At 41.3% G+C, this 27,339-nt stretch overlaps 1 protein-coding gene across 1 annotated transcript in view; it reads left to right on the forward strand.

Moving 5' to 3' along the window:
• DISP3 (dispatched RND transporter family member 3) overlaps window positions 1-24,453 on the forward strand; it is a 97,496-nt gene extending 73,043 nt beyond the window's left edge. The window contains exons 13-21 of the mRNA XM_075279994.1: window positions 6,280-6,461; window positions 11,394-11,521; window positions 14,893-15,065; window positions 16,772-16,898; window positions 18,029-18,174; window positions 18,697-18,856; window positions 19,777-19,890; window positions 21,230-21,396; window positions 23,289-24,453. Coding sequence (XP_075136095.1) covers window positions 6,280-6,461; window positions 11,394-11,521; window positions 14,893-15,065; window positions 16,772-16,898; window positions 18,029-18,174; window positions 18,697-18,856; window positions 19,777-19,890; window positions 21,230-21,396; window positions 23,289-23,651 — 1,560 coding nt within the window. The 3' untranslated portion in view covers window positions 23,652-24,453. The remainder of the gene's footprint in view (window positions 1-6,279; window positions 6,462-11,393; window positions 11,522-14,892; window positions 15,066-16,771; window positions 16,899-18,028; window positions 18,175-18,696; window positions 18,857-19,776; window positions 19,891-21,229; window positions 21,397-23,288) is intronic.
• Window positions 24,454-27,339: the final 2,886 nt, after the last annotated feature.

Here is a 27,339-nt window from a genome sequence, read left to right on the forward strand (position 1 = left end):
GCGTCTACGGATGAGCACCTGAGGATTAGCTTCGACGCTTAAGGACGGGCAAATGTGACACAAAGGATAACGATTTTCTTGGCAGAAATCTCAGGCTGCAGAGCTTTTCTAAGCAGCTCATATCTTGCCAGGCATTCAGAACGATCCTGCCCAAGCGCTGATTTGCATCAGTGTAGATAGCACAGATGGAGAGATTGTGTCGAGGCAGCTCACACCAGTTGTGTTGTCTGTTCCTCTGCTAGAAATGCATTTCTCTGGCATCCGAGAGGGTCCTTCTACTTCTGTAGAAGGGAGTTGACCCCCTACCCAGTTCACTAGTCAATACTTGAAGTGGTTCTCCAGGACTAGGTTATTGATGGTCTATCTTTAGTAGTGGTAAGTGGAGGAGCTTTAGCTGCAATACAAGGCACATCCACTACAAAATGTACAGAGCTGCGCTTGATACACATTGAAGTAGTTCCTGCATTCATCTGACCACAAGGGTGTATATACTGTATACATATGCAACCAGTTATATTTTATGTTCCTCCTTTAATACGAATCTATAAAGGTTAGAACTTTTCAAACATTCTTGGCTAAAACTTGTCCTACCAGTGTGTGCTCAGCTCCTAGGCCGACTGATGTGTTTCTATAGTTATGTGAGGGGTTAAATACAATTATGTATCTTTATTTAAGCCATTTCGCTCTATATCCTCCATTTTATAACATGTTGTTCTGCACGTAGCCTGCTATGCCTTGAGAAAGGCAATTTAACATTTCCTTATCTGTTTACTGAATGCAGAAACTTAATCCTATAGTAGACACAAAGTGTACATAGACTAAAGAGCAGTCTTAACCACTTGCTTCATGTAGCTAGCACTAAATACATACATATATTTATATATATTTATATATATACTGTATATATATCTGTGACGTGTAATAAAGATTAGAACATTTTGAACACAGCATCTGAGAGAGTGTCTGTTTCTGTGTTCTCCAAGCTCGTCAGCCATTTTGTTTTAATTTGGAACCAACGGCATCCATTCCCTGGGGTGTTCCCCCAACAAGTCATCAAACAAACCCTAACTAAGGGGAATGAAGCAATTTGTGTGTTCATGCATCACGCTGCAACCCCTGCCCCTTTCCCTTGGCAGAAAGTAAATGCATAACTAAGGGATCAGACTACAAAGAGTAGCCATGGTGATCTACAATCTGCATAGTAGCTGTATACATAAATTGGTAGGATTATTTTAACCAAAACTGTTTATAACATTGGCAGGTTTTTTTTAAGTTTAGATCCTTCTGACCTACAAAAAAATTGTTGTAATAGTTTGATCTAGTTTTAAAGCAATAGCTTGTCATGGTAATAGATGATCAGTATTGTCAATGGGAAAACTGAGTAACTTAATTTGGTCCTTTTCAGTCCTCTGGGTAATTTATTATAGGTTAGAATTTCTAAAGCTGCCCATATAATGTTTATCAGCAGAACCTGGCGTCTAATGTGTAATATGTATTGGGGTAATTTGGAGTCTATGTGTTCATTCCTTATCCCCCCAGCATCTGACATTCAGGAGATAAGGATCAGGAAGTTGGATTTCAGCTTTCCAATACTTTTGTTCTTTGGAGTTAAGAGACTCCTCTGGCAGAAGCTTCATGCCCTCTACCAGTTTAGTGCACATGTACTGCTGAGTTGAGTGTGCATGTGAGTGTTTTTTGCCCAGGATAGCTGTTGGCAGTCCAAGGGAGATTTGAAGTCTTTTGAGACAGGAAGCCTGGTCTTACAGCTCAGCGTCATTGCTGGGCTGATAAAAACACTTGCATAGACAGCAAACTCATACCTTCCAACTTTCGAAGAACAGAAAGGGGGACAAAATGTGTGGTGCGCTATGCGCGTCGCTGCAAATTTAGCTCCACCTTACGTTGACTCCGCCCATTCTCATCCATTTTTCATGTATCCCCATACAGTATAATGCTCCTACAGTCATCCGTACATTATATTTCCCTACATTATAATGTTCTCTTCCAACTGCCCCCCACTATTAAGTTCCTCTCCTGGTGCCCCAGTTTAAACTGGGGGAAACAAGAGGGGGATATGAAACTGGGGCAGCTGGAGGGGTACATTAAACTGATGGCAGAGATGGAGGGGGGGCATTAAACTGTGCCCCCTTCATCTTGTTTCGTCTCAATTTGCCCTCAAAGTTTAACATAAAAAAACACCGATACTCACCTTTTCTCACTCCCCTGCCGCTTTGTCTGCAGTCTCAGTCACGGAGCTGTAGGTGCGATGCAAGTGACTTCATCACATCGTGCCTACAGCTCCAGGGGGCCAGAGGACTGTGGTGAAGCAGGAGTTGCCTGCCTGCAGCTCCTGCATCATTCACCAGTGTATTCAACTCATCTGCGTCCTCCGAGAATGTCCCGCAGAATCCAAGACATTCGGGAATCTTAGAGGACACAAAAGGTCCTTCTTAAAGTGTATGGGCTGTTTAAGTGACTGAACTATTATCCAAGTGCATATGGGGAAAATACAGTATATACCCTATGTGAAAAGGTGACCGGTAGAGTGTTGGAATCCAGGTTTCTGACGTATGTGGTCCAGGGCGGATCTGTAGTAGGCCTCAGCCCAGATGTAGATCCTTTGCTCATTACTGGGTTATAAAGGCTGCAGCTCTTGCATTGCAGTGCAGTGCCATGAGGTGAAAGGAGGTGTATGGTTCGGTCCTGTAACCCTGAGTCCAGTGAGACTATATTGTGCCTATTCTGTTCATGCAGCTGGAAGTAAGCTACACATACAGTTAGGTTATCCTTTCTGTTTAGCTAGTGGCTCAGACAAGCAGTATTTTAGTTTGTTTTTGTCTGAAGTTAAGGCTGTATTTTGTTTTGTTATTTTGTGCCTGAAGTCAAGGATTATTTATTTTCCTGTTTTTTTTCTAAATAAAACAATTTGCTGCACATTTTGTGTCCCTGTCTTGACTGTTTGGGTCCACACCACTGCTTCTACTGAGCTAACTTCCCCACAACTACAATGGTCTAAATCCAAAAATATGCACTGAGCAGATCACGGCAGCTCACGACAAAATGGAATCTAAGGGTGCATGCACACTACGTAACGCCGGGCGTGTATGAGAGCCGTACACGCCGGCGTTACAGCAGACTGCCGAACACTTCCCATTCACTTCAATGGGAGCGCTCGTAACAGCGGCGTTTACGAGCGCTCCCATTGAAGTGAATGGGAAGTGCTCGGCAGCCCTGCTGTAACGCCGGCGTGTACGGCTCTCATACACGCCCGGCGTTACTCAGTGTGCATGCACCCTAAGGTTGTAAAGTGCATTTGCTAAATCTCCTGCTATCCACAGGATATAGCAAAAGAGTAAATAATTGAATTATACATAGCTGGCTCTCATGACTTTCTAAAATTCTTTAGTATTACATCATATAAAGTAAATATAAAAAATAAAAAACCATAACAATAAAATCAATATAACTATATAAGGGTCCATTCACATGGAGTAACGTGCCGCGTGATGTAACACGTATACCTCGTGTGAGACTTTGCGCGCCGTAAAAGCTCCCATTGATTTCAATGGGAGCCTGGATCGTATACGCCGCGTTATTTTGCGGCCGTGATTTTGTGGCTGCAAAATAACGCGGCATATACGATCCAGGCTCCCATTGAAATCAATGGGAGCTTTTACGGCGTGCAAAGTCTCACACGCCGTATACGTGCCACATCACGCGGCACATTACTTCGTGTGAACGGACCCTAACTGTGCTATATAACACATCAAAAGAAAACAAGATACAAAAATCGGGTATCCGTTGTATATCTGTTTGGCTAAGTAATAGTATGACATTATACTATATGCGCCTATACAGTGGGGCAAAAAAGTATTTAGTCAGTCACCAATAGTGCAAGTTCCACCACTTAAAAAGATGAGAGGCGTCTGTAATTTACATCATAGGTAGACCTCAACTATAAGAGAAAAAATGAGAAAACAAATCCAGAAAATCACATTGTCAGATTTTGTAAGAATTTATTTGCAAATTATGGTGGAAAATAAGTATTTGGTCAGTAACAAAATTTCATCTCAATACTTTGTTATATATCCTTTGTTGGCAATGACAGAGGTCAAACGTTTTCTGTAAGTCTTCACAAGGTTGGCACACACTGTTGTTGGTATGTTGGCCCATTCCTCCATGCAGATCTCCTCTAGAGCAGTGATGTTTTGGGGCTGTCGCTTGGCAACACGGACTTTCAACTCCCTCCAAAGATTTTCTATAGGATTGAGATCTGGAGACTGGCTAGGCCACTCCAGGACCTTGAAATGCTTCTTACAAAGCCACTCCTTCGTTGCCCTGGCGGTGTGCTTTGGATCATTGTCATGTTGAAAGACCCAGCCACGTTTCATCTTCAATGCCCTTGCTGATGGAAGGAGGTTTGCACTCAAAATCTCACGATACATGGCCCCATTCATTCTTTCATGTACCCGGATCAGTCGTCCTGGCCCCTTTGCAGAGAAACAGCCCCAAAGCATGATGTTTCCACCCCCATGCTTTACAGTAGGTATGGTGTTTGATGGATGCAACTCAGTATTCTTTTTCCTCCAAACACGAAAAGTTGTGTTTCTACCAAACAGTTCCAGTTTGGTTTCATCAGACCATAGGACATTCTCCCAATACTCTTCTGGATCATCCAAATGCTCTCTAGCAAACTTCAGACGGGCCCGGACATGTACTGGCTTAAGCAGTGGGACACGTCTGGCACTGCAGGATCTGAGTCCCTGGCGGCGTAGTGTGTTACTGATGGTAGGCTTTGTTACATTGGTCCCAGCTCTCTGCAGTTCATTCACTAGGTCCCCCCCTGTGGTTCTGGGATTTTTGCTCACCGTTCTTGTGATCATTTTGACCCCACGGGGTGAGATTTTGCGTGGAGCCCCAGATCGAGGGAGATTATCAGTGGTCTTGTATGCCTTCCATTTTCTAATGATTGCTCCCACAGTTGATTTCTTCAATCCAAGCTGGTTGCCTATTGCAGATTCAGTCTTCCCAGCCTGGTGCAGGGCTACAATTTTGTTTCTGGTGTCCTTTGACAGCTCTTTGGTCTTCACCATAGTGGAGTTTGGAGTCTGACTGTTTGAGGGTGTGCACAGGTGTCTTTTTATAGTGATAACAAGTTTAAACAGGTGCCATTACTACAGGTAATGAGTGGAGGAAAGAGGAGACTCTTAAAGAAGAAGTTACAGGTCTGTGAGAGCCAGAAATCTTGATTGCTTGTAGGTGACCAAATACTTATTTTTCACCATAATTTGCAAAAAAATTCTTACAAAATCAGACAATGTGATTTTCTGGATTTGTTTTCTTATTTTGTCTCTCATAGTTGAGGACTACCTATGATGTAAATTACAGACGCCTCTCATCTTTTTAAGTGGTGGAACTTGCACTATCGGTGACTGAGTAAATAAAATACTTTTTTGCCCCATTGTGTGTATATATATATATATATATATATATATATATATATATATATATATATATATATATATATATTACAGTGTCATATATACATACATATATATATATATATATATATATATATATATATATATATATATATATGACACTGTAGTATATAGTATTTTAATGCAATTGAATTGTTCTTATCATTGACTTTATGTATAAACATACATACATACATATGGATGGTCTAAAAGTAAAGTATCTTAAGACATCTTGAGAGCCACCAAGCCATTATTTATATGCACAATTTCCCCATCCCAGTTACACTGTTACCAGCAGAATATGAGGTTGCAGCTGCACTTGCACCTGGCCTCTCAAAGCAAATCGCCAGTATTTTCCATACATTCTGTCTGGAATGTATGGATTCAGAGTTGTTACATAGTAGATCATTTGTAGTAGTGTTTGTAACATATGTTATGCATTATTTTGCAATTATTGTGTCACCTAAATGTTGGGGGGTGGGGGAGAAAGAGAGATACATTTACATAATATCCTAAAGGTTCCTCTTTGAAGTGAAGCTGTCAGATAGATAGATAGATACACAGACAGAGATAGAGTAGCTGTGACAACCTGCCATTCTTTATGATATGGGGTACAGTTAGCACAATATGTCGGGTGGAGTTCCCTTTTAAAACCCATTAAGAATACCTCTTGGAGCCCGGGGGCTTTATCCAGTATTTTAGTGTGTCATTGGGGCTCATTACACACAGGGCACACACAGAAGCTCAGATCTGAGGGTGTCACATTGTAAATGTTTGTTTTCATTAATCCATTGTTTAGGTGTATAAGATTCCTTACGGTAACTACACCTGGAAGCTGACAGCTTGTATGTCCACCATAGGGCTGCAGACAGAGATCTGTCCCAAGAAATGGATGATCACGTCCTCAGGGTGCGACACACGGAGAGGATGGAAATTTGACTTCAGTTTCTATGCTGCAGATAAGGAGCAGTCCTATGCAAGGTAATACTTATGTTGTATTGGGTAAACCTGAATAAGTCCATTTCTTACTGTATATCCATTGTAAGTCCTAAACCAAACAATCCGGCAGAGACACTAAAGGACATGGACACCATTTATAGTTTACATACATAGCAAAATGCAGCTCTGAGAAATAATACATGCAAGAATTCAGATTAAGTACAGGATGATTGATGTAAGTACGTAGTGACTACACCAGCAGAATAGTGAGTGTAGCTCTGAAGCATAATATACTAGGGAATAAATAAACTCTGATACAGAGGCACCTTTTACAGTCTATAGTGGATGTAATGATGGTTCCAGGTCTGTGGTTTTATCTATAGAGATGTTATTGTCTATTGTAATTTCCCTGTCTTGTATGTGATATAAATGAGGTGGCTACAGCAAAGAAAACCCTTACAAAATTGGCAAGTATCAGTATATTATTAGGCTTAGTGGCTAGGGTTTAATTGCAAGATTTAGCACTCTTTAAAAATATAGAAAAAGCTATGGAAAAAAATAATCCTGAAAAATTGGTTACACAGTCCCTTTAGGCACCCAGTTTCCATTCAGGGATTCCATCTCCCATTCCACCTGAAAAATGCATTTTTCAGGAGGAGACATGGCTGACCCTATTACAATCTGTGGGGTCCGTGGGTTACCGCTTTTTAAGTGGGCTGGGTTTCTGTTTCTCAGGTCCACAAGCAGACCTGAAGATCGGAAACCCAAGCACAGGTGTGAACCTAAAATGAATTGCACCACCATTTAATACATGCTCATGGTGCATCCATCTCTTTTGCCTTGTCTATGTGTTCTAATTAATTTAGGATGGTCCTGACCTGGGCAATCCCTTCCCCTGTAACATCCATATGGACAAAGGCTGTCCTAATAAGACAGTCGCTTTGAGAGCTTATTAAAGTCTGTTTACAGTGTCTGAATGAGAGGGCCTGTTGTGATGTTTTTGCTGTCTCTTTTCTGTAGTCTTTCGATTAGAATATTCAATGCTGAATTGATAAAACATTTATGGACATTTATAGCGTTTGAAATTACAAAGTAGACAGCCGAGTCTGCAGCCATTAAAGTTGTGATAGTGCTGCTTGGAATAAGTTAACATCTGTGACTTCATTAACATTCAAAAGAAATCTGGGAATTCCTGTGTATCTGCCCAATGCCTGTCACACAATAAGCCAAAGTTAAAAATGCTGCAAACTTAAAGGGAAAGTGTAGTCTTACAGTATTCAATAGGATATCACAACCTGAGCTGACCTGAATGGAAAGAGGTTACAATCTCTTGCATTGGAGGACTTGTCCTACCCTGTTTTAAGGTCGGTAACGGGACCTTAGACAAGGTTTCCTCCTAGATCTTTGTTCTTTTTTAACACCATATAGGGGAAGGAGCCTAACAACTTTGTATCCCCTGCAGACCAATACTATCATATAATCATATAACCATAGTTAGTATTACCTCTGTTGGAGTCACACCAGATCTTTTTCACCAAACATATTGCTACAGATTGGGTGTGCAACAACACTCAGTTTTAAGAAGGCCAATGTTCCCAGGTCAGGTTAAGGACTGTACTTCAGGATATGCTGGATTCTCTGCTATGAGTGGTATACCCCAGGATTCAGTACTGGCTCCTCTGTTATAAGTAGTGTACCCCAGGGTTCAGTACTGGGTCCTATGTAATACGTGGTGTACCCTAGGGTTCAGTGCTGGGTCCTATGTAATAAGTGGTGTACCCCAGGGTTCAGTGCTGGGCCCTATGTAATAAGTGGTGTACCCCATGGCTCAGTACTGGGTCCTCTGCTATAAGTGGTGTACCCCAGAGCTTAGTGCTGGGTCCTCTGTTATAAGTGGTATTTCCCAGTGTTCAGTGTTGGATCCTCTGCTATGAGTGGTGTACCCCAGGGTTCAGTACTGGGTCCTCTCTTATAAGTGGTGTACCCCAGGGCTCTGTACTGGATCCTCTGTTATATAACTTATTTATTAATGATATAGAAGATGCAATTAATAGCACTGTATCTATTTTTGCGAATGTCAACTAACTTTTTAGTACAGTGCAGTCTATGGAGGATGTACATAGGATGCAAGCAGACTTGGATAGGCTAAGTGTTTTGGCATACACATGGCAAATGAGGTTCAATTTGGATAAAGGTACATAGAAGAGCCACAAAACTGATAAGAGACTTGTAGGACCTCAGTAGAGATAAAAGTAGTTACATTTGTTTAGTCTTGAAAAGAGGCATTTAAGGGGAGATATGATAAACCTGTATAAATACTTATAAATGGCGCATACAAGAAATATGGGCAAAAGCTATTCCATGTCAAATCCTGTCAAAAGACAAAGAGCACTCCCCTGTCTGCAAAAAAAAGGTTTAATCACTTCACTGTAAGGACTGTGAATCTGTGGAATAGCCTACCCAAGAGCTAGTCACAGCAGTCACAGCTGAAAGCTTCTTACAACAAAAAAACATTGCTGCTTACGTAAATGTATAGAATACTTATTTCCTCCCCTCTTCCCATTAGTAAGCTGATTCTCATTCTTTGGTTGATGACCAAGAGGACTTACAATGGACAGAGAGATGTGATGTGTTTATTAGAGATGAGCGAACAGTAAAATGTTCGAGATTCGATATTCGTTTCGAGTAGCCCCTCAATATTCGACTACTCGAATTGAATATCGAACCCTATTATAGTCTATGGGGGGAAAATGCTCGTTTCAGGGGTAGGCAACGTTCGATCAAATTATACTTACCAAGTCCACGAGTGAGGGTCGGGCTGGATCCTCCGAGCAGTCTTCTCCGTGCAGCGTCCCCGCGGCGTCTTCCGGCTCTGAATTCATTCTGCCAGGCATCGGGCCTGGGCAGAGCCGACTGCGCACGCCCGCACTACAAGCGGGCATGCGCAGTCGGCTCTGCCCAGGCCCGATGCCTGGCAGAGTGAATTCAGAGCCAGAAGATGCCGCGGGGACTCTGCACGGAGAAGACTTCTAAAGGTAGGAGAAGAACCAGCGTTGATTGGCCAACTGTATAGTATTTGGCCAATCAATGCTGGTTCTGCATCGAACTTTTCCATTCGAATAGCGAGTGGTACTCGATCGAGTACGAGTATTTCGAATACCGTAGTATTCGATCGAATACCTACTCGATCGAATACTACTCGCTCATCTCTAGTGTTTATGTATAATTCCCATGTCTTGTGCTTACTCTTCTTAGATGATTTTTGTCATATACAGTCCTATGAAAAAGTTTGGGCACCCCTATTAATCTTAATCATTTTTAGTTCTAAATATTTTGGTATTTGCAACAGCCATTTCAGTTTGATATATCTAATAACTGATGGACACAGTAATATTTCAGGATTGAAATGAGGTTTATTGTACTAACAGAAAATGCGCAATATGCATTAAACCAAAATTTGACCAGTGCAAAAGTATGGGCACCTCAACAGAAAAGTGACATTAATATTTAGTACATCCTCCTTTTGCAAAGATAACAGCCTCTAGTCGCTTCCTGTAGCTTTTAATCAGTTCCTGGATCCTGGATAAAGGTATTTTGGACAAACAATTCAAGTTCAGTTAAGTTAGATGGTCGCCGAGCATGGACAGCCCGCTTCAAATCATCCCACAGATGTTCAATGATATTCAGGTCTGGGGACTGGGATGGCCATTCCAGAACATTGTAATTGTTCCTCTGCATGAATGCCTGAGGATTTGGAGCGGTGTTTTGGATCATTGTCTTGCTGAAATATCCATCCCCGGCGTAACTTCAACTTCGTCACTGATTCTTGAACATTAGTCTCAAGAATCTGCTGATACTGAGTGGAATCCATGCGACCCTCAACTTTAACAAGATTCCCGATGCTGGCATTGGCCACACAGCCCCAAAGCATGATGGAACCTCCACCAAATTTTACAGTGGGTAGCATGTGTTTTTCTTGGAATGCTGTTTCTTTTTGGACGCCATGCATAACGCCTTTTTTTTTATAACCAAACAACTCAATTTTTGTTTCCAAAATGAAGCTGCCTTGTCCAAATGTGCTTTTTCATACCTCAGGCAACTCTATTTGTGGCGTACGTGCAGAAACGGCTTCTTTCTCATCACTCTCCCATACAGCTTCTATTTGTGCAAAGTGCGCTGTATAGTTGACCGATGCACAGTGACACCATCTGCAGCAAGATGATGCTGCAGCTCTTTGGAGGTGGTCTGTGGATTGTCCTTGACTGTTCTCACCATTCTTCTTCTCTGCCTTTCTGATATTTTTCTTGGCCTGCCACTTCTGGGCTTAACAAGAACTGTCCCTGTGGTCTTCCATTTCCTTACTATGTTCCTCACAGTGGAAACTGACAGGTTAAATCTCTGAGACAGCTTTTTGTATCCTTCCGCTGAACAACTATGTTGAACAATCTTTGTTTTCAGATCATTTGAGAGTTGTTTTGAGTAGCCCATGATGCCACTCTTCAGAGGAGATTCAAATAGTAGAACAACTTGCAATTGGCCACCTTAAATACCTTTTCTCATGATTGGATACACCTGGCTATGAAGTTCAAAGCTCACTGAGGTTACAAAACCAATTTTGTGCTTCAGTAAGTCAGTAAAAAGTAGTTAGGAGTATTCAAATCAATAAAATGATAAGGGTGCCCATACTTTTGCACCGGTCAAATTTTGGTTTAATGCATATTGCACATTTTCTGTTAGTACAATAAACCTCATTTCAATCCTGAAATATTACTGTGTCCATCAGTTATTAGATATATCAAACTGAAATGGCTGTTGCAAACACCAAAATATTTAGAACTAAAAATGATTAAGATTAATAGGGGTGCCCAAACTTTTTCATAGGACTGTATATAATTGAACAATTTCCTTTTTTTCTGGTGTGATTTTATTTTTTCTATGATCTATTTCTTTTGATTTTTTCGTCTCGCTCCACAGAAAACTATACTTCACATTGGTGCATAAAAACCCCACACATGGCAGAATCTGCGCCTCTGCCTCTGGATGTTTGGGATCGGGGTCAGACATATCAAACAGAGGCTTTTTCTATGTACCCACTGAGAAAGGTAAGTCTGAGCTCAGACATTCGAGTTGGGATTTGTGTTGCAAATGTCATTTTCTCAGTATGTTGGAGCACAAATATTTGATGGTTACATCCTAGATACACTGCAGAAACAAGACCCTTAACATGGAAATAAAAAGAGAGAAAAACTGAGTTTTTAAAATCCTTTTGTTTCAGGCTGTGAGCCCTGTAGATATTTGCAGGTATTAGAACAGGGAATAGTTAATACCCAGCCAGGATTTTGCTTCCCAGTGAAATTATCATAAAACTTTAAGTCCCTGCGTTTCATGTTGCTGAGCTGTGAACATTTAGGTATACTTCTTACTCTTTCTGTACATGTCTCTCCAAAGTGAAGCAGAAAAAACATAGCAAGGGTAGGAAATAACCACTGAGTAATACAGACGTGAAATTAAAAGGGAGGAGAGACTAGGTACATGCTAAAATAACACTGTAGGCCTGTAGTTAGAGAAGAAGGCCAGGAGACCAGACTGTAAGCCAAAGCTATGCCAGACAAGAACATCAGAGTTTAGGAAACATTAATGTGCAGGATTTCAATCTGAGGCCTGGTTCACATCTGCATTCGGTATACCGTTCAGGAAGTCCGCTTGGGGACCCCCCGAACCGAATACCAAATGCATTACAAAGCGGGGAGCAATGAAAGTACACGGACCCCATAGAATATAATGGGGTCCGTGTGTTTTCCGTGAGATGTCCACACGAGACATGCAGAGAGGAAAGTAGTATCTGAACTATTTTTCTCTCCACATGACTTGTGCGGACACCGCACGGAAAACACAAGGACCTCATTATAGTCTATGGGGTCTGTGTGCTTTCATTGCTCACTGCTTTTCAATGAGTTTGGTATTCCGTTTGGGGGGTCCCCAAGCAGACTCCCTGAACGGAATACCGAACGCAGATGTGAACCAGGCCTGATAAAGAGTTTTCCTCTGCAAAGTTTCTTCTTCAATTATATCTGTATGGAAAATGCCAGTGTTTCTGTAGACATGCTGCGATTTACAAAAATGCAATGGATTTTTTAACTCACAGCATCTCTGCTGCGGATTCCCAGAATCCCATCCACTTTGCAGGTAATGTAAAAAGCCGCATTTATGCTTTGTGGGGCCCCAGATTAAAACACTGTTTGATTCAAGTGATTCCATTCTATCTATCTGCAGGGCTAGGTTGATATGTTGGGTTATGGTGACAGGCTCCCTTTAAGTACTAGACTGCCGGTACTTTCCTTCTTAGTGACATTAACGTAGAACAAGGTTTTGTGCAGGCTTGTAATTTCAGACAGGGAGACCAGGCTGCATGCCAATGAGATGCCACAACTTGACATACCAGTCCTGGTTATAAATGAGAAGATATTGACAGCTAAACTATGGAGAAAAAAAACTTCCCAGATTACACTTGTAGATTCTGGAGCCCCAAGATAATTACGTGATGACATAGAATTCCATATGCTAATTATCCCATACCCTGCTGAGAGCCTAATACATTTACATCAGGGTGGATAATGGAACTAGGCAGCTGTTAAGCGCGCTACAATTGTATGTTGTATTACTTTCCCTTTGCGTACTGCAGCTCACCAATTGATTCAATATAAGCAACACGTGAGCCTCCTCCAGAATGCTGAACACTGAGCATAAGGGCCGTTCAGACACAGATGTGATTTTATTACAAGACTAAAACAAATTCATACAGCAGCTAATTAAGAACCAAAAACTGCGTCTCATCACATTAACAACAATGGGAATCAGCGGCGGCACTCGCAGCCCGGGCCAAAGAAAATATTCCTAAAGTGATGAAATCTAATACAATGAAATAAAATGGGAATCTTTCAACTCTCCTAGCCACCACCGTCTCCCATTTAATAGAGAAGCAGTTTACGCTTCTGCGCGGCTCTTCTTGAAGTTGCAAATGTAGCCATATTAGAGACTACGGCATCTTCTGCTCAACCCGTCACCCAGCTGATAATTCCTTTACTCCTTCTTCTCCAAGTGTATGCCAGTATTTTGTAGGTTCCTGTCTCCCACACTTCTGTGCATCCTGCGCTTATGTACCCTGTAAACAGCAACGTAAATGCTTCCGCTTTAATTCAATGGAGGCCACTGCTTGCTACTGTATATATAGTTGGTCCATAGCTAATGCCCCACATAACGGCCAGCAGCAAAAAAGCGATGTGGGATAAACCATGTCAACATTGCATCACGGTTTTTCCCACTGCGCTATTCACAGAAAGTTTGCAGAGGTTTCCTCTGCGGGTTTTCTTCTTCAATCATAACTAGATGGGAACCTCTGGCGTATCCGTCAGTATAATTGACATGCTGCAATTTCCCAAACAGTCAAGACAGGGACACAAAATATGCAGCAAACTGGTTTATTTAGAAAAAAAAAACCCAGGAAAATAAATAAACCTTGACTTCAGGCACAAAATAACAAAACAAAATACAGCCTTAACTTCAGGCAAAACAAAATAAAAATCCTGCTCGTCTGAGCGACTAACTAAACAGAATGGATAACCTAACTATACATGTGGCTTACTTCCAGCCACACAAACAAAACAGGTGCAATATTGTCTCACCGGACTCAGGACAGAACCATACACCTCCTTACTCCTCATGGAACTGCACTGCAATGCAGGATCTGCAGCTTTTTCTGGCCCAGTAATGAGCCAAGGACCTATACCTGGGCTGAGGCCTACTCCAGATCTGCCCTGGACCACACATATGTCAGAAACCTGGGGGTGATATACCTGGACTCCATCACTCTACCTGTCACCTTCTCACACAAGTTTTATACTTCTCACCTATCGCTGGATAGACAATAACTTTTATCAGTTTTTACATTTTATCAGCGGGGGATCACATTATCGCCCCATTCATCTCGTGCACAGTGACCTTCCATACAGATGAATGGAGTGTTAATGCACATTGGCTGCCACTCAGACAGGGAGACACGAAACCCCCCTTTTTGTGGGCTCAGCAGTCAGACACTTATTATCACTACCAGTGGATAGGTGATAAGTATAAATGTAGGACAACGCTATGATACGATAAAATATAGTTTGCCACTTGAGGCAGATATTGCATACTGTGTTATTATTAAAATTTATGCTGTCAGCTTCCAAACGTCTTCTTGTCATGACTGCAGGCTGCCAGGATTATATTATTTGATGCAGTGGGGTATCTATCGGTCTTTAAAATGTACAACATTTATCACAAAACTATTCTCTGTAGCAAATGTGAATTTTTTTATTCTCAGTGAATTTTCAAATTTTCCACCTTTACAATCTAGATAAAAACTGGTATATACAAGTAAATATTTGCTATAAGGTTTATGTTAGTTTTAATTGTGTTTCTGTTCCTGTTACAGGTGCTCCAAAGAAGTTGTCTCCAACATTAAACTTTAATCCTTGCTTAAATACGGCCTGTGGTAAACCTGCAGTCCGCCCCCTTGTGGACACTGGGGCAATGGTGTTTGTTGTGTTTGGAATCCGAGGAGTAAATCGGACAAGGGTCCCAGATAATCACGTGCTTGGAGAACTGGTAGGAAGCTTGATCACATGGCATTACACTAGTGTTAAAAGTGCGGTCATGTGTATATATAAATATATATTGCACTTAGGTAAATTGATTCCCATATACTATTTTGGAGTTTCTCCCACTGTAGACATGAGGTTTGGTTGTCTTTTACCAAGTGATATCCGTTTATGAAACATGAATTACCATAAATAGGTGTCTGGATAAAATATTATATAACTATGGGGCACCCAAACCCCTTACAGGAGAGACAAACTCAGAAATGAGCCATGCAAATAGGGCTACCAAATAGACTACACGTAGGTAGCCCCCGTCAGGAGCGTAACTACTGGGGTAGCAGTGGTAGCAGCTGCCACAGGGCCCGGGACACTAGGGGGCCCGGTGACAGCTGCTACCGCTGCAGATTTATTTATTTTTTAAGTAGGCCGTTACCTGCTGGCATAATTCCAGCACGTAACGGGCCCTATTTACTGCAGCGCCGGGGGCTGCCTGAAGATAGAGAGGAGCTGTCTCCTTGAACAGTCAATCTTTTAACAGTAGTAAAGCCAGCAATTGCTGCCTTTACTATTGTACCAAAGCAGAGGCCGCCTGCTGTCCGGGCCCCTGCTGCCTCTCGGCACTTGCATAGTGACAGCGGGCACAAAAAACTTCTATCTCCTGCCCGCAGTCCTCAAGCCCTGTGCCGGCATCTATACTAGTAAATTGGAGGACCTGAGACATGATGTCATCAAAGGTCCTTTAACCTACTAACATAGATTCAGTCTTTTGTGGGCGGAGCTACCCGGATCGTACAGGTCAGCTTACAATTGGGGGAATGGGTTGTAGGCTATCTGTGAGGAAGAGAGGTACATGGGTGTGCAGGCTGTGAGCAAGAGGAAGGAATGGGGGGTGTGCAGACTGTCAGCAAGAGGGGTACATGGGTGTGCAGGCTGTGTGTGAGAAAGTCTGCACCCCCATTCCTTCCTTTCTCACACACAGCCTGCACACCCATGTTACCCCTCTTACTCACAGTCTGCACCCCCAATTCGGTCCTATGTGAGCAAGAGGAGGTGAAGGCTGTGAGTGAGCAAGAATGTGGTGAAATGGGGGTTTCCCCCTCCACATCACCCTCTTGCTCGCACACAGCTTGCACCATCATTTCCCCTCTTGCTTAGACACACCCTGCACCCCACGTCACCCTCTTATTCACATACAGCCTGCACGCCCATGTACGCTATGTTGGAGGGGGCCCCATTTCAAAAGTTTGCCACGGGGCCCCACCATTCCTAGTTACGTCACTGGCCCCCGTTATAGTGTCATGACAAGCAAGGGAAGAAATTCCAGGATCCTATAGTAGTTCCCTGCCATTTTTTTTTTCTTATAGGGATCAAAATGTACTTTTTTTTTCCTATCAGTATGTCTTTGTAGAATGGGAGTAAATCCATGCAAAAACGGGAGAACATACAAACTCCTTGCAGATGTTGTTCCTGGCGGGATTCGAACCCAGGACTCCAGCGCTGCAAGGCTGCAGTGCTAACCACTGAGCCACCATGTTGCCCCTCCTGCCCTTCTTTTTTGTAGGTGCGCCGCTACTTCCAGTAAAAATACAGATTTCTGAGTCTGGAAATGTTACATGTAATGCTTTAACACTTATCTCTTACATTAAGTATAACTTTTCCATTATAATCTGCCTGAATCTTTCTACTTCCTTGCTTTTGTCTTTTTTCTGAAAGGGCAGGGTGATCTATGATGACAAGTTTGATCTCTTTAAAGAAATCGGGAATTTGTGCCGACTGTGCAAGGTGATAGCCAGTAATAGTGACTTGGTGAAGCCGGGTGGAGCGCAGTGTCTCCCTTCAGGTGTGTGCACTACTTTTCCACTACAAGTTGGATGTTCTTATCAGACAGTTTCAGTGCTTCGGCTTTATTGCAAGGATTTCTTTGGTGTGAATGGTCAAGCTGTACCAACTTTCTTCCCAGACTTCAAGGAGTCATTGGTGGCACAGAGTTGCCATATTGTTATAGTCCATCAGAATAGATAGACTTGCACATATCCTGTAGGAATGTTTCTTCATAGCATGACTGCTTTGACCACAGAGCAAACAGTTCATCTGAATTATGCCCAATGGTGGTGGGAGGCCCTTAGCCGACTCAGACCATAGGAACAGTCTGCACTTTGGGTGAAGTCTCTGTTCCAGGCATCAGGTACCGTAGAAAAAGTTGAATACAATGGTGGAGCACTGTCCGCTTTATGCTCCACCATCTAAGCTTCGGCTGCGGAGGTTTGTGGCAGGGAAGCGCGAAACGCCTAGCCGATGACATCACTTCATATGGAGTTATACATGGAAACGAGGTTAGGTAAGTATAACTTTATTTTTACACTTATGTATTATATTAATACATAGTCACTGAGGGGCAGGGGGAATTATGTCGGGCGGGGGCTACTTAAGGAAACATTATATTTTATCAGCCACTTGAGGGAACATTAAATTATGTGGTGGACCCACTTTTGAACAGGTTGTACTAACACTAATGTGATAAAACGGCCCTGTTTCATTGTACTATGTGAAACTAACTTTCTGTAGGGTCTGACCATTTGGGACCAATGGGCAGACAATGTTTGCAAGTCATAGTATATTGTAAATTTGGATTATGGTATTAGACACGTTTCGTTACTATATATTTTATACTTTTTCATTATATTGGCGGCCAGATATTTTCCTCTATAATAGGTAAGACTGTTTCATTGCCGTTAGTAGACATTTGCTATGCACTTATCCATGTTACACCCACCATGGTAGGACCGCCAATACATTTGGCAGCGAGTGCACTGATAAAGAACCCTTCAAGAGGTTACCCCTAGTTTGCTGATCTCCCCTTTTGAGTGAGGAGACCAGATATATCAGCTGACCATATAATATTCTGCAAACCATCTCATGTGACGCCAGCTTGTTTCATTTTCTGTATCCCAAAATAATTTGTCTCCTCAGGTTACAGTATATCCTCCTTTCTTCAGATGTTGCATCCTGAATGCAAGAACATCCCTGAGCCAAACCTTCTTCCTGGCCAGCTCTCCCATGGGGCTGTTGGTGTGAAAGACGGGAAGGTCCAGTGGATCTCCATGGCATTTGAATCTGTAAGGATGAAATTCCTTATTATGGGTTTGCAGTTCTAAAAAATCAATTTCCCAAAATTTTCGAACTTGCCGGTAGTCAGCCAACTTTCACCAAGTGTATGCTGGCCTTATTAGTCTTTCTGTATCATAGGATAACTAGATTTAATGAGTTTTTCTTGGGTCTTTATTGGGTAACCCTAAACTATCTGAAGATTTTGCTATTCTTTCTTGTGAACTGTTCTGTATCTCCATACACGATTCTCTCCTGGTTTATGTTTTAAACATCATTATACCTGGGTGCTGTCCCTCTTAAATTGACAGACAGATTTACTGCATCCCCAGAGTCAGCCCAGAACTGCCTGTGCTCTTTTGCCTTATTCATCTCTGTATTATGACTTCATGAGAATCAGCAGAATCCCTGTAACAAGCAGAGTACAGCACATCCACAGTGTCCTGACTGCAAATATATATTATATATACCTGTAACAAGCTCCAGATGACAATGTGATGTCCTCCTAATGCATTATCCATGTTTCCATGCAGACGACCTACAAGGGTAAATCCTCCTTCCAGACATATAAAGATTATTTGAAGTGGGAGTCCTTCCTGCAACAGCAGCTGCGGCATCTCCCTGCGGACTCAGCACTGAAACGCGGGTTCCAGACATGCGAGCACTGGAAGCAGATTTTTATGGAGATCATAGGCAAGTAGAACACACACACACACACACACACATATATATATATATATATATATATATATATACAAAATTACTTATCCATTTTCTTATATCATTGTGATATTTTACAAAGGATAGTGATGTGTATAGGCAATAAAGGAACAATATCACACTGGTTGGGGTCTGACTATCAGCACTCTCCCACACAGTCAGCTGAAGGGTTTACAACACTCATTGACTTCCTTTTGCTTACACACACAGAGCGCTGTTCTTCTTGTGGTGGCTGTGCCTGGGCATTGCAGCTCAGTCCAATTTAGATGAACGGGACTGACCACAGGCAGAATCACAACCCTGGAACACTTCAGGCTCTTCATTGAGCTGGCCAGTTATGTGCCAGATATTGGACCTCCCCAAACAGATAATAACCTATCGGATAACAGAGTACCCAGGGACATAGCTAGGGCGCTGGCAGTTTCTGACTCCCAAAATGGAGATGCCAACAAGCTACTCTGATCCGGCCATCAGATACAGGGTTAGGGCAAGAAACTAAGTCATTTAGGGGTACCCACAAAGAGTAATGAATGGGGCAACTTAGGTGGTGGGAACCAGTATCACTAGAAGGCACAATTTTGATTATGGAATTAATATGTTAGGAAATACTCCAGCGGTGAACTCTCTCAGCATTCCCTGCATGTTTATCTGCTCAGATCTTCCTCTGCTTGTCTCTGCACCATACACTGTATACTAATATGATGCAGGAGAGAATATCCACTTCTCTGCATTATAGAAATTCAGCTAAACTGTTTGGGGCATGTCCAACAGCAAGCTTGCTGACTTTTTCCACTAAGTATAAGGTATAATACAGGTTGTAGGATTAGTTCAAGATACATAGAGCACATATAAAGGTGATGATGTGCAGTGTTTAACCCTGTTCCAACTTTCAGGGGTCCAGAGCGCCTTGTACGGTCTCATCCTATCTCTTGCCATCTGTGTGACTGCTGTGGCTATCTTCACTACACATGTTCTGCTGCTGATCCCGGTGCTACTCACTATATTAGGTATGAGTCGTGATTTCTATTATGAGGTTTATCTGCAGTATAATAGCTATTGTCTAAAATAAGCATTGACTATAATGAGCATTGCCGCATCCAGCCTTTGTCTATAATAAGCCTTGCCATGTCCAGCCATTGTCTATAATAAACCTTGCCGTGCCCAGCCATTGTCTGTTTTCCATTCCGATATTGCGCAATTTCTCGTACAGTCAATGTTTCATGGTCTATTACAACCTGATGATCTGCAGATACAATGAGGAATTGTGTGGCATTGAGTCTGTTTAGCAGTCACTGGAGCAGAGCATCGTATTCATTAGGAATATTGTTACTGCTCCATTGTCTGCAAACAGGTATGAGAAGAAAGAGGGAAGGAGGGAATTATAAAATAGCTTTATAGTATGGTTGTCATTTATAGCATAATGTTCAGCATTCATTCTACAGTTGTGCCAGTGACCCCTTTCACTATACTATTTTTTTGAGTTGTCTGAGGTGGTTAAAATGAATGGCAACATCAAGACCCCGTTCACACTACAAAGTGAGGCATTCGAATATGCTCACTTTTTAAATTTTCTGTGATATACTTGCTTATATGAGGACTTCTGATCCATTCTGTTTCAATGACACGAAGCAGGGTAGGATATTCTGTAAAGTCATCAGAACGGAGCAGAGCATTGGATGTCCCCTTGACAGAGCCTTGGTCTGCGCACTCTGTCGTGTGCATTAGGTCTTAGAGAGTGAGTTTCTGTTGCTAGATATTAGTGTGAATGTGGGTTGTTCCAGTCTCGGAGCTGACTCGGTGCTCTAATGGAATTTTTAAGGTGCCCTTTTTAGCATTCGTTATAGCTGTGCTCCTCCAGGGCATGTCCTTTCATGAATTGAATTAAATCTCTGAATGGCTAACCCATAGGTGGCATGTGGGCCTTCTTATGCCATTGTCTTGTGTACTACGCATCACAGAACTCACCAAGAATAACATATCCCAAGTTTACAGTCATTAACTGAGTGTTGGGAGAAGAGAACAGGGAAAATCTTACAGATACAACTCTTAGAGGTGTTATCACTAAGCTTTTCTTAACACCTGAATGGCAAATCTACTTAATTTTACAGTGATATGGCAGCAGAAGATGAATTGCATTGAATCGGCAGTAGCAGACATTAGGATGTCTAGGTTGTTATTCGAGTAAAAGTTTTCAACGTGGCCAAATGGCTGTCTTATTTTTAAAGGAATAGTCCAGTATATACCAAAGACATGAGAATCTGTGATGTCAATGAAACCTGTATGAAGCAATGTCCAGGAAGCATATGTAAAGAAGCAAAAATATTCTTCTCTTGTGTTATGTTATAGGTGTTGTGTGTCTGGTGGTGACAATCATGTACTGGCTTGGATGGGAGATGGGAGCTGTTGAGGCCATTTCTTTATCAATACTTGTCGGATCTTCAGTGGACTATTGTGTTCATTTGGTGGAAGGATATCTGCTGGCAGGAGAAAATCTTCCTCTTCATCTCATAGAGGTAAATAAAATTTTTGTTAGGGACATATTTATAGTGTATGTAGTTGGATATCAAATCCCTTTTGGCTCTGACTCTACTTAAGATGCCAAAATACATGAAATGAAAGTCAACTGAGCTCTTAAACTCAATGGGACGCTCTAATTTATTTGGTGGTGTCGCCACTGGCCATCAATAGCAGAGTAGGATCAGTCATGTTGGATTTTAACATGTCTGGTCCTTTGTTTCTATAGGACATAAGCTGCTGATAGAGGTGTGTGGCAGGTAGTTATTCCCCTCTATCTCCCCATTGAGAACATATAAGATAAGATAATCCTTTAATCGTCCCACCATGGGGAAATTCAGTGTGTTACAGTAGCATGGATAATACAGTAATATAGTGCAAGAAAGAACACATCCAAGCTCAGAATAGCAGATAGAAAAGATACTAGGAGTCATAGCAACTAAAAAAGAAAAGAGTAAAACTTCAGGATCATTTAGTTATCTGTGCGAAGTGATTTCATATGCATGCTCAGCTGAGTGCTCAGGCAACAACTGTGTGTCTTAAGTGTTTGGGCAATCTTCAATCTGGTGATAACTAACATAACTAACCTAGAGAGGTATCTTACTCACCAGGCTAATCTTCCAGTGATCTACTGGAGCTCATAGGACATTAATGAACCAATTTTTATTGTATTGTTAACATAACACCAACCAGACTAGTATGTTGTGATACGTAAGAACTGAATATGCGTATCATTATATATCAGGTATACAAACAAGCTATAGTACTGTATATAACGTGCTAACCTTTGCTCCCACACCAACATAGAAGGGAAAAACAAACTTAATGCAATTTGATATGAACATATTTGTTATATTGTATCCCAATAAATAGTCCACATATATTCATTATCCTTCAGCCATTCAGGATGAGTTTATACCACAAATTCCATTATTTCAGGTCATGCTGTACATACTGAAATACCTCAAACCATTTTCTAGAAATCCTATTTATTCTAATATTTTGGAGCCTGCCTGCCATCCTGCAGTTTCCGACTTTCAGCAGATCAAAGCCTCAGTGTGAGCTAGTGTCACTGTATTATTCCAAACGTTCAGGAAATTTACATTCAAGCCATTTGCCGTAAATGGGTCGAGATTGTAATGTCCATCACAGTATTACAAGTCATTAGTGTCCAGAAGCTCAAACAAGACATTACATTTTCCACGGTGATGTATAATTTATTCATTGGTCGCTTGTGAAGGCCGAGTAAAGGTTCGACCAGAGTATTCGCAAGCTCAGTTTGCCACAGACAATTTTATAACCTTACGCCATATGACTGCTACTCTTTTATATTGCACCTCAATAGATTTATACACAGTTACATTCTTGTGGTCAAAATGTTATTTATAGTTTGTAACCAAAACTACAATTTTAGAAATCATTTTTCTGCTTAGGCACGGTTCACATCTGCATTTGATATTCCATTTGAGAAGTCCATTTGGGGTTCCCCTAAATGGAATACTGAACGCATTGACAAGTGGTGAGCATACGGACCTCATAGACTATAATGGGGTCTGTGTGTTTTCCACGAGTCATGTGGAGAGGAAAGTAGTTAATGAAGTACTTTTCTCTCCGCATGACTTATGCGGACAGCGCGCGGAAAACACACGGACCCCATTATACTCTATGGGGTCTGTGTGTTTTCATTGCTCACTGCTTGTCAATGCATTCAGTATTTTGTTCTGGGAGTCCCCAAGTGGACTCCTCGAACGGAAATCTGGACAAAGATGTGAACCAAGCATTAGATGTTTCGAGCTAACTGATACATTGTCATCCAATACTTGGCTTTTGACATACCCACTAACACAATGCTTAACAATTCATTACCTTTGTTGTATGTCTCCTTTTTTAGGATCAGCTGGCATGTCGACAATGGAGAGTGACGGAAGCAGTGCGCCACGTTGGTGTAGCTATCGTGTCCAGTGCGATTACAACTGTCATCGCCACCATTCCTCTCTTCTTTTGCATTATCGCCCCATTCGCCAAGTTTGGAAAGATTGTGGCTTTAAACACCGGCATTTCCATAGTGTATACTTTAGCCGTGAGCACAGCTCTGCTGACTGTCATGGCACCCAGTACCTTTGTCAGGAGCAGAACTTCTTTCCTTAAAGCAACTCTGGTGGTTGTTCTTTGCGCCGCTGGGAGTGTCCTTGTTTACATCATTTTGCTCAAAACAGGGTTGACCATCCCTATTCTCAACGGGACCCCGCCGTAGGGCAAACCTTTTTTCTAGAATTTTTTTGTACACAAAATGTGAACAGGAGAAGCGACACACTGTGTGTTTTCTTTTACTACAGAAGCACTTTATTTTTATTTTTTCTTCTTTCTTTACTTAGATGATGCATACAACAGCAGACATGGCGTCACTGCAATGCAGAACCTGAGGGCGAATACATGGTCTGCCCTCCACAAGGAATTTTTTTAATGCAAATGCAGCATTCGTGGCCTTATTTACTATGAAAGGTCTAGAACATGGTTTTATTCATCATCTTTTATGGGACTCGAATAGAAATCCTGATAACCCAATTCCAGGCCAAGGCTGTCCCAAATGCTGTATTGAATTTGCCTAGTGTGAACTGTTTCACCCTCTGGAAGGGATTTTAGTCTTAAATTCCAACCATAATTGTAATAGCCACGTACGACTAGCTAGAGTACTAACCCTAAATAGCCAATACTTACATCCACTTCGCCACTTGGTCACAAATACTGGTTTTTATATTAATAATGTTGCACAAACCATTCATACTTGTAAAAAAAATACTGGTATGACTTTTGTTAGTCTGTAGGTTACAGACAGTAAAGGGCATTTCCCCCAAAACAAAATTTACATCACTAAATATGAGTCCTTGAAGTTCATTGTATGTGAACCTACAGATTGTCAACTGGCTATACGACAGGATCTTCTGGTGGGTCCTGGTGGCTCTGATGCAATAATGGTCCTTAAAGGTCCAGCAGAAGACCCCATTTGTAGGTGACTTTAAAGGCAATCATATATCACTAGGGATTATTTCATATAGGAAGAGGAATTTATTCAAGGTATATCCTGTGTATCCTCTAAAGTTGTGCTGTCAGAATCGTATCATCTGGTGGGCCTAAGGAACCCCAATATGATCCTATACTTAAAAAGTTCACAGAGTCCTTAAGGGCACATCCTCCTATTAATATGGCTCCACCAGATCTATTGCCTTGTCAATTATTATCTTCACCATTCAGGACCCTTGTGGGAGACATAATAAGGGCTTCATTGGCAGTCACTCAGTTTCATAAATTGTCCAAATACCAAGCAATAAATAAGCCAAAATACTAATTAAATCTATCCAACCATAGAACATTTTGTCATCCCTTACTAGTATGCAGTTTACTTAGTTGTCATTGGTTAATGTGTCTATAGAAAGGAATTGTCCATCCTTATGTAAGTGAACCTTAGTAGTGGTATATCCTTATTTTGGGAGAGCAAACAGAGATCTTAGTAGTTAAAAATTAAAACAAAATGGACAATAAAAAGCTGTATAACTTTTTAATATAATAGCCTATTTTTCATTTTTCCCAGGGGAAATCATTCATACAGTATATTGTAATATACTGAGCACTTGCTTTGCCTCTTATAGACAAGGTTACTTAAAGGCCTACATACCATAGAGCCATACCGTGCAACATTTCTGTGGCCCTTGGAGAGTGGAGGTGCAGCCCTAGATGATGCCAAGCACATGGCATGAACCTATGCAGAACTCCCCTCCCTAGAGGAACTGCATTTCTACCAAACAGGAAGACGGGGAATTGGCTTAAGTGTTATAGAAAGGAACTGGAGGGGCAAATAACCTGACTTGCATAATCCCGAACCATAATGGGATGCAATTTGATCTTCGCTGTGAAATCTCCAATCTTCTATGTACACTGTGTTTACCAACAAAGATCGAGAACATTTTTTGGAAGCAGGACCACCCAAGGACTTATATTTACTGGAAATATAAACCTATATGGACAGATACTTGTCAAATTCTAACACATTGCTATGTGGATTGCCCGAAACTAATTTCTAATGAGCAATGCTTATTTTCTAAGCAGATGGTCTGGCTCTTTTGTTTTTTTATTGGCACAATTATAGATATAGTACCAGTCTTGACAACAGAGCTGGAGATAGAAGAGGATGCCAGGAATGAAGATCGGCCTTTTGGGACATTTCGCTAGAAACTTTTTGAAACGCTGGGAAAAAGATGCATGGTTACATCCCCCATCACAGTGACTGATGATCCAGACTCTTTGTTAAAAAGCACAATCGTGGCTCTGCTCTGAATCTTTACTGGGAAAACCAATATCGTTTTGATAATGAACAGACTGTAGACTCTTCAGTTTGTAATTTGTTCAATTAAAGCAAAACCTGAAAAGACCTGTGTACCGAAGGCTAATTAAAAAAGTTCTGGTGCCAAGTTCCAGCTGGCAGTGGTTATCGAGCCAAGCTATAACATCTAACACTCTGTAGAAGGATTACAGGGAAACTTTTTGGCAACGAAATAAATACATTAAACAAAAAATGATGCTGTAATAAAACAACATTACAATACTATTCTTGGCCATAGGGGGACATATTGAAGTAATTATATTGTTTTACATGGAGGGCAGTATTATAGTAGTTTTATTCTTGTATATAGTGGCAGTATTATAGTAGTTATGTTCCTCTTCATATTGGTTAGTATTACAGTAGTTAAATTCTTGTACACAGGAGAAAGTATTATAGTAGTTGTATTCTCTTACTTAGAGGGCAGTGTTAGGGTCCATTCACACGGAGTAACGTGCCGCGTGATGTGGCACGTATACGGCATGTGAGACTTTGCGCGCCGTAAAAGCTCCCATTGATTTCAATGGGAGCCTGGATCGTATGCGCCGCGTTATTTTGCAACCGGGATTTTACGGCCGCAAAATAACGCGGCGTATACGATCCGAACTCACATTGAAATCAATGGGAGCGTATACGACGCGCAAAGTCTCACACGCCATAAACGTGCCACATCATGCAGCACGTTACTCCAAGTGAATGGACCCTAGTAGTTTTATTCTTGGACATGACATCAGTTGTATAACAGTTATATTTTTATTCATATGGGACAGTATTGTAGCAGTTATATTCTTGTATATAAGAGCTGTATTATAGTAGTTATATTCCTGCTCATATTAGTTAGTATTGTATAAATTACATTCTTGTACACAGGAGAAAGTATTATTTAAGTTATATTCTTGTACATAGGGGGCATTATCATAGTAGTTGCATTCTTGTACATAGGGGGCATTATTATAGTAGTTATATTCTTGTACATAGGGGGCATTATCATAGTAGTTGCATTCTTGTACATAGGAGCAGTATTATACTAGTTATATTCTTATACATTGAGGTAGTATTATAGCAGTAATCGTTTTGTCCATATGGGGCAGTGTAATATTTATACTATATATATTTTTGAACATAGTGGGCAGCATTATTGTAGTTATAACCTTAAGGGAAATACATATATTCATATTCATGCCAAATAATGGTATTTAACAAATTGAAACCATCAAAAGAATTTGGACTAACATACCCTAAACAGCAAATCTGTAGTGCACTGCTGTTTGTTTCATTGCATTACATTAGAAGCTTTCTTCTATAATCTCCTTATTTCAGCATTTATATTCATTGTTCTAAACCTTAAGATGGGTGAAGCCAGGTAATGTATGCGCTTAAGGATCTTGACCAGATTTTGGCGAACAGATAAGTACATTGCAGTCACAGCCTCAAGTGCTGTAATAGGTGTCAGGATTATGAGCTCTGAATTCTGGGAGCAGATCGGTGGCTTTCTTTTGCAATTTTACTGTGATTTTGATAAATAAGCAATTTGGGTCATTTTAGACGAAGTACGCTCCTGATTGTG

Source organism: Leptodactylus fuscus, chromosome 6 (genome assembly GCF_031893055.1).
Source record: "Leptodactylus fuscus isolate aLepFus1 chromosome 6, aLepFus1.hap2, whole genome shotgun sequence".
NCBI classification, from domain to species: domain Eukaryota; kingdom Metazoa; phylum Chordata; class Amphibia; order Anura; family Leptodactylidae; genus Leptodactylus; species Leptodactylus fuscus.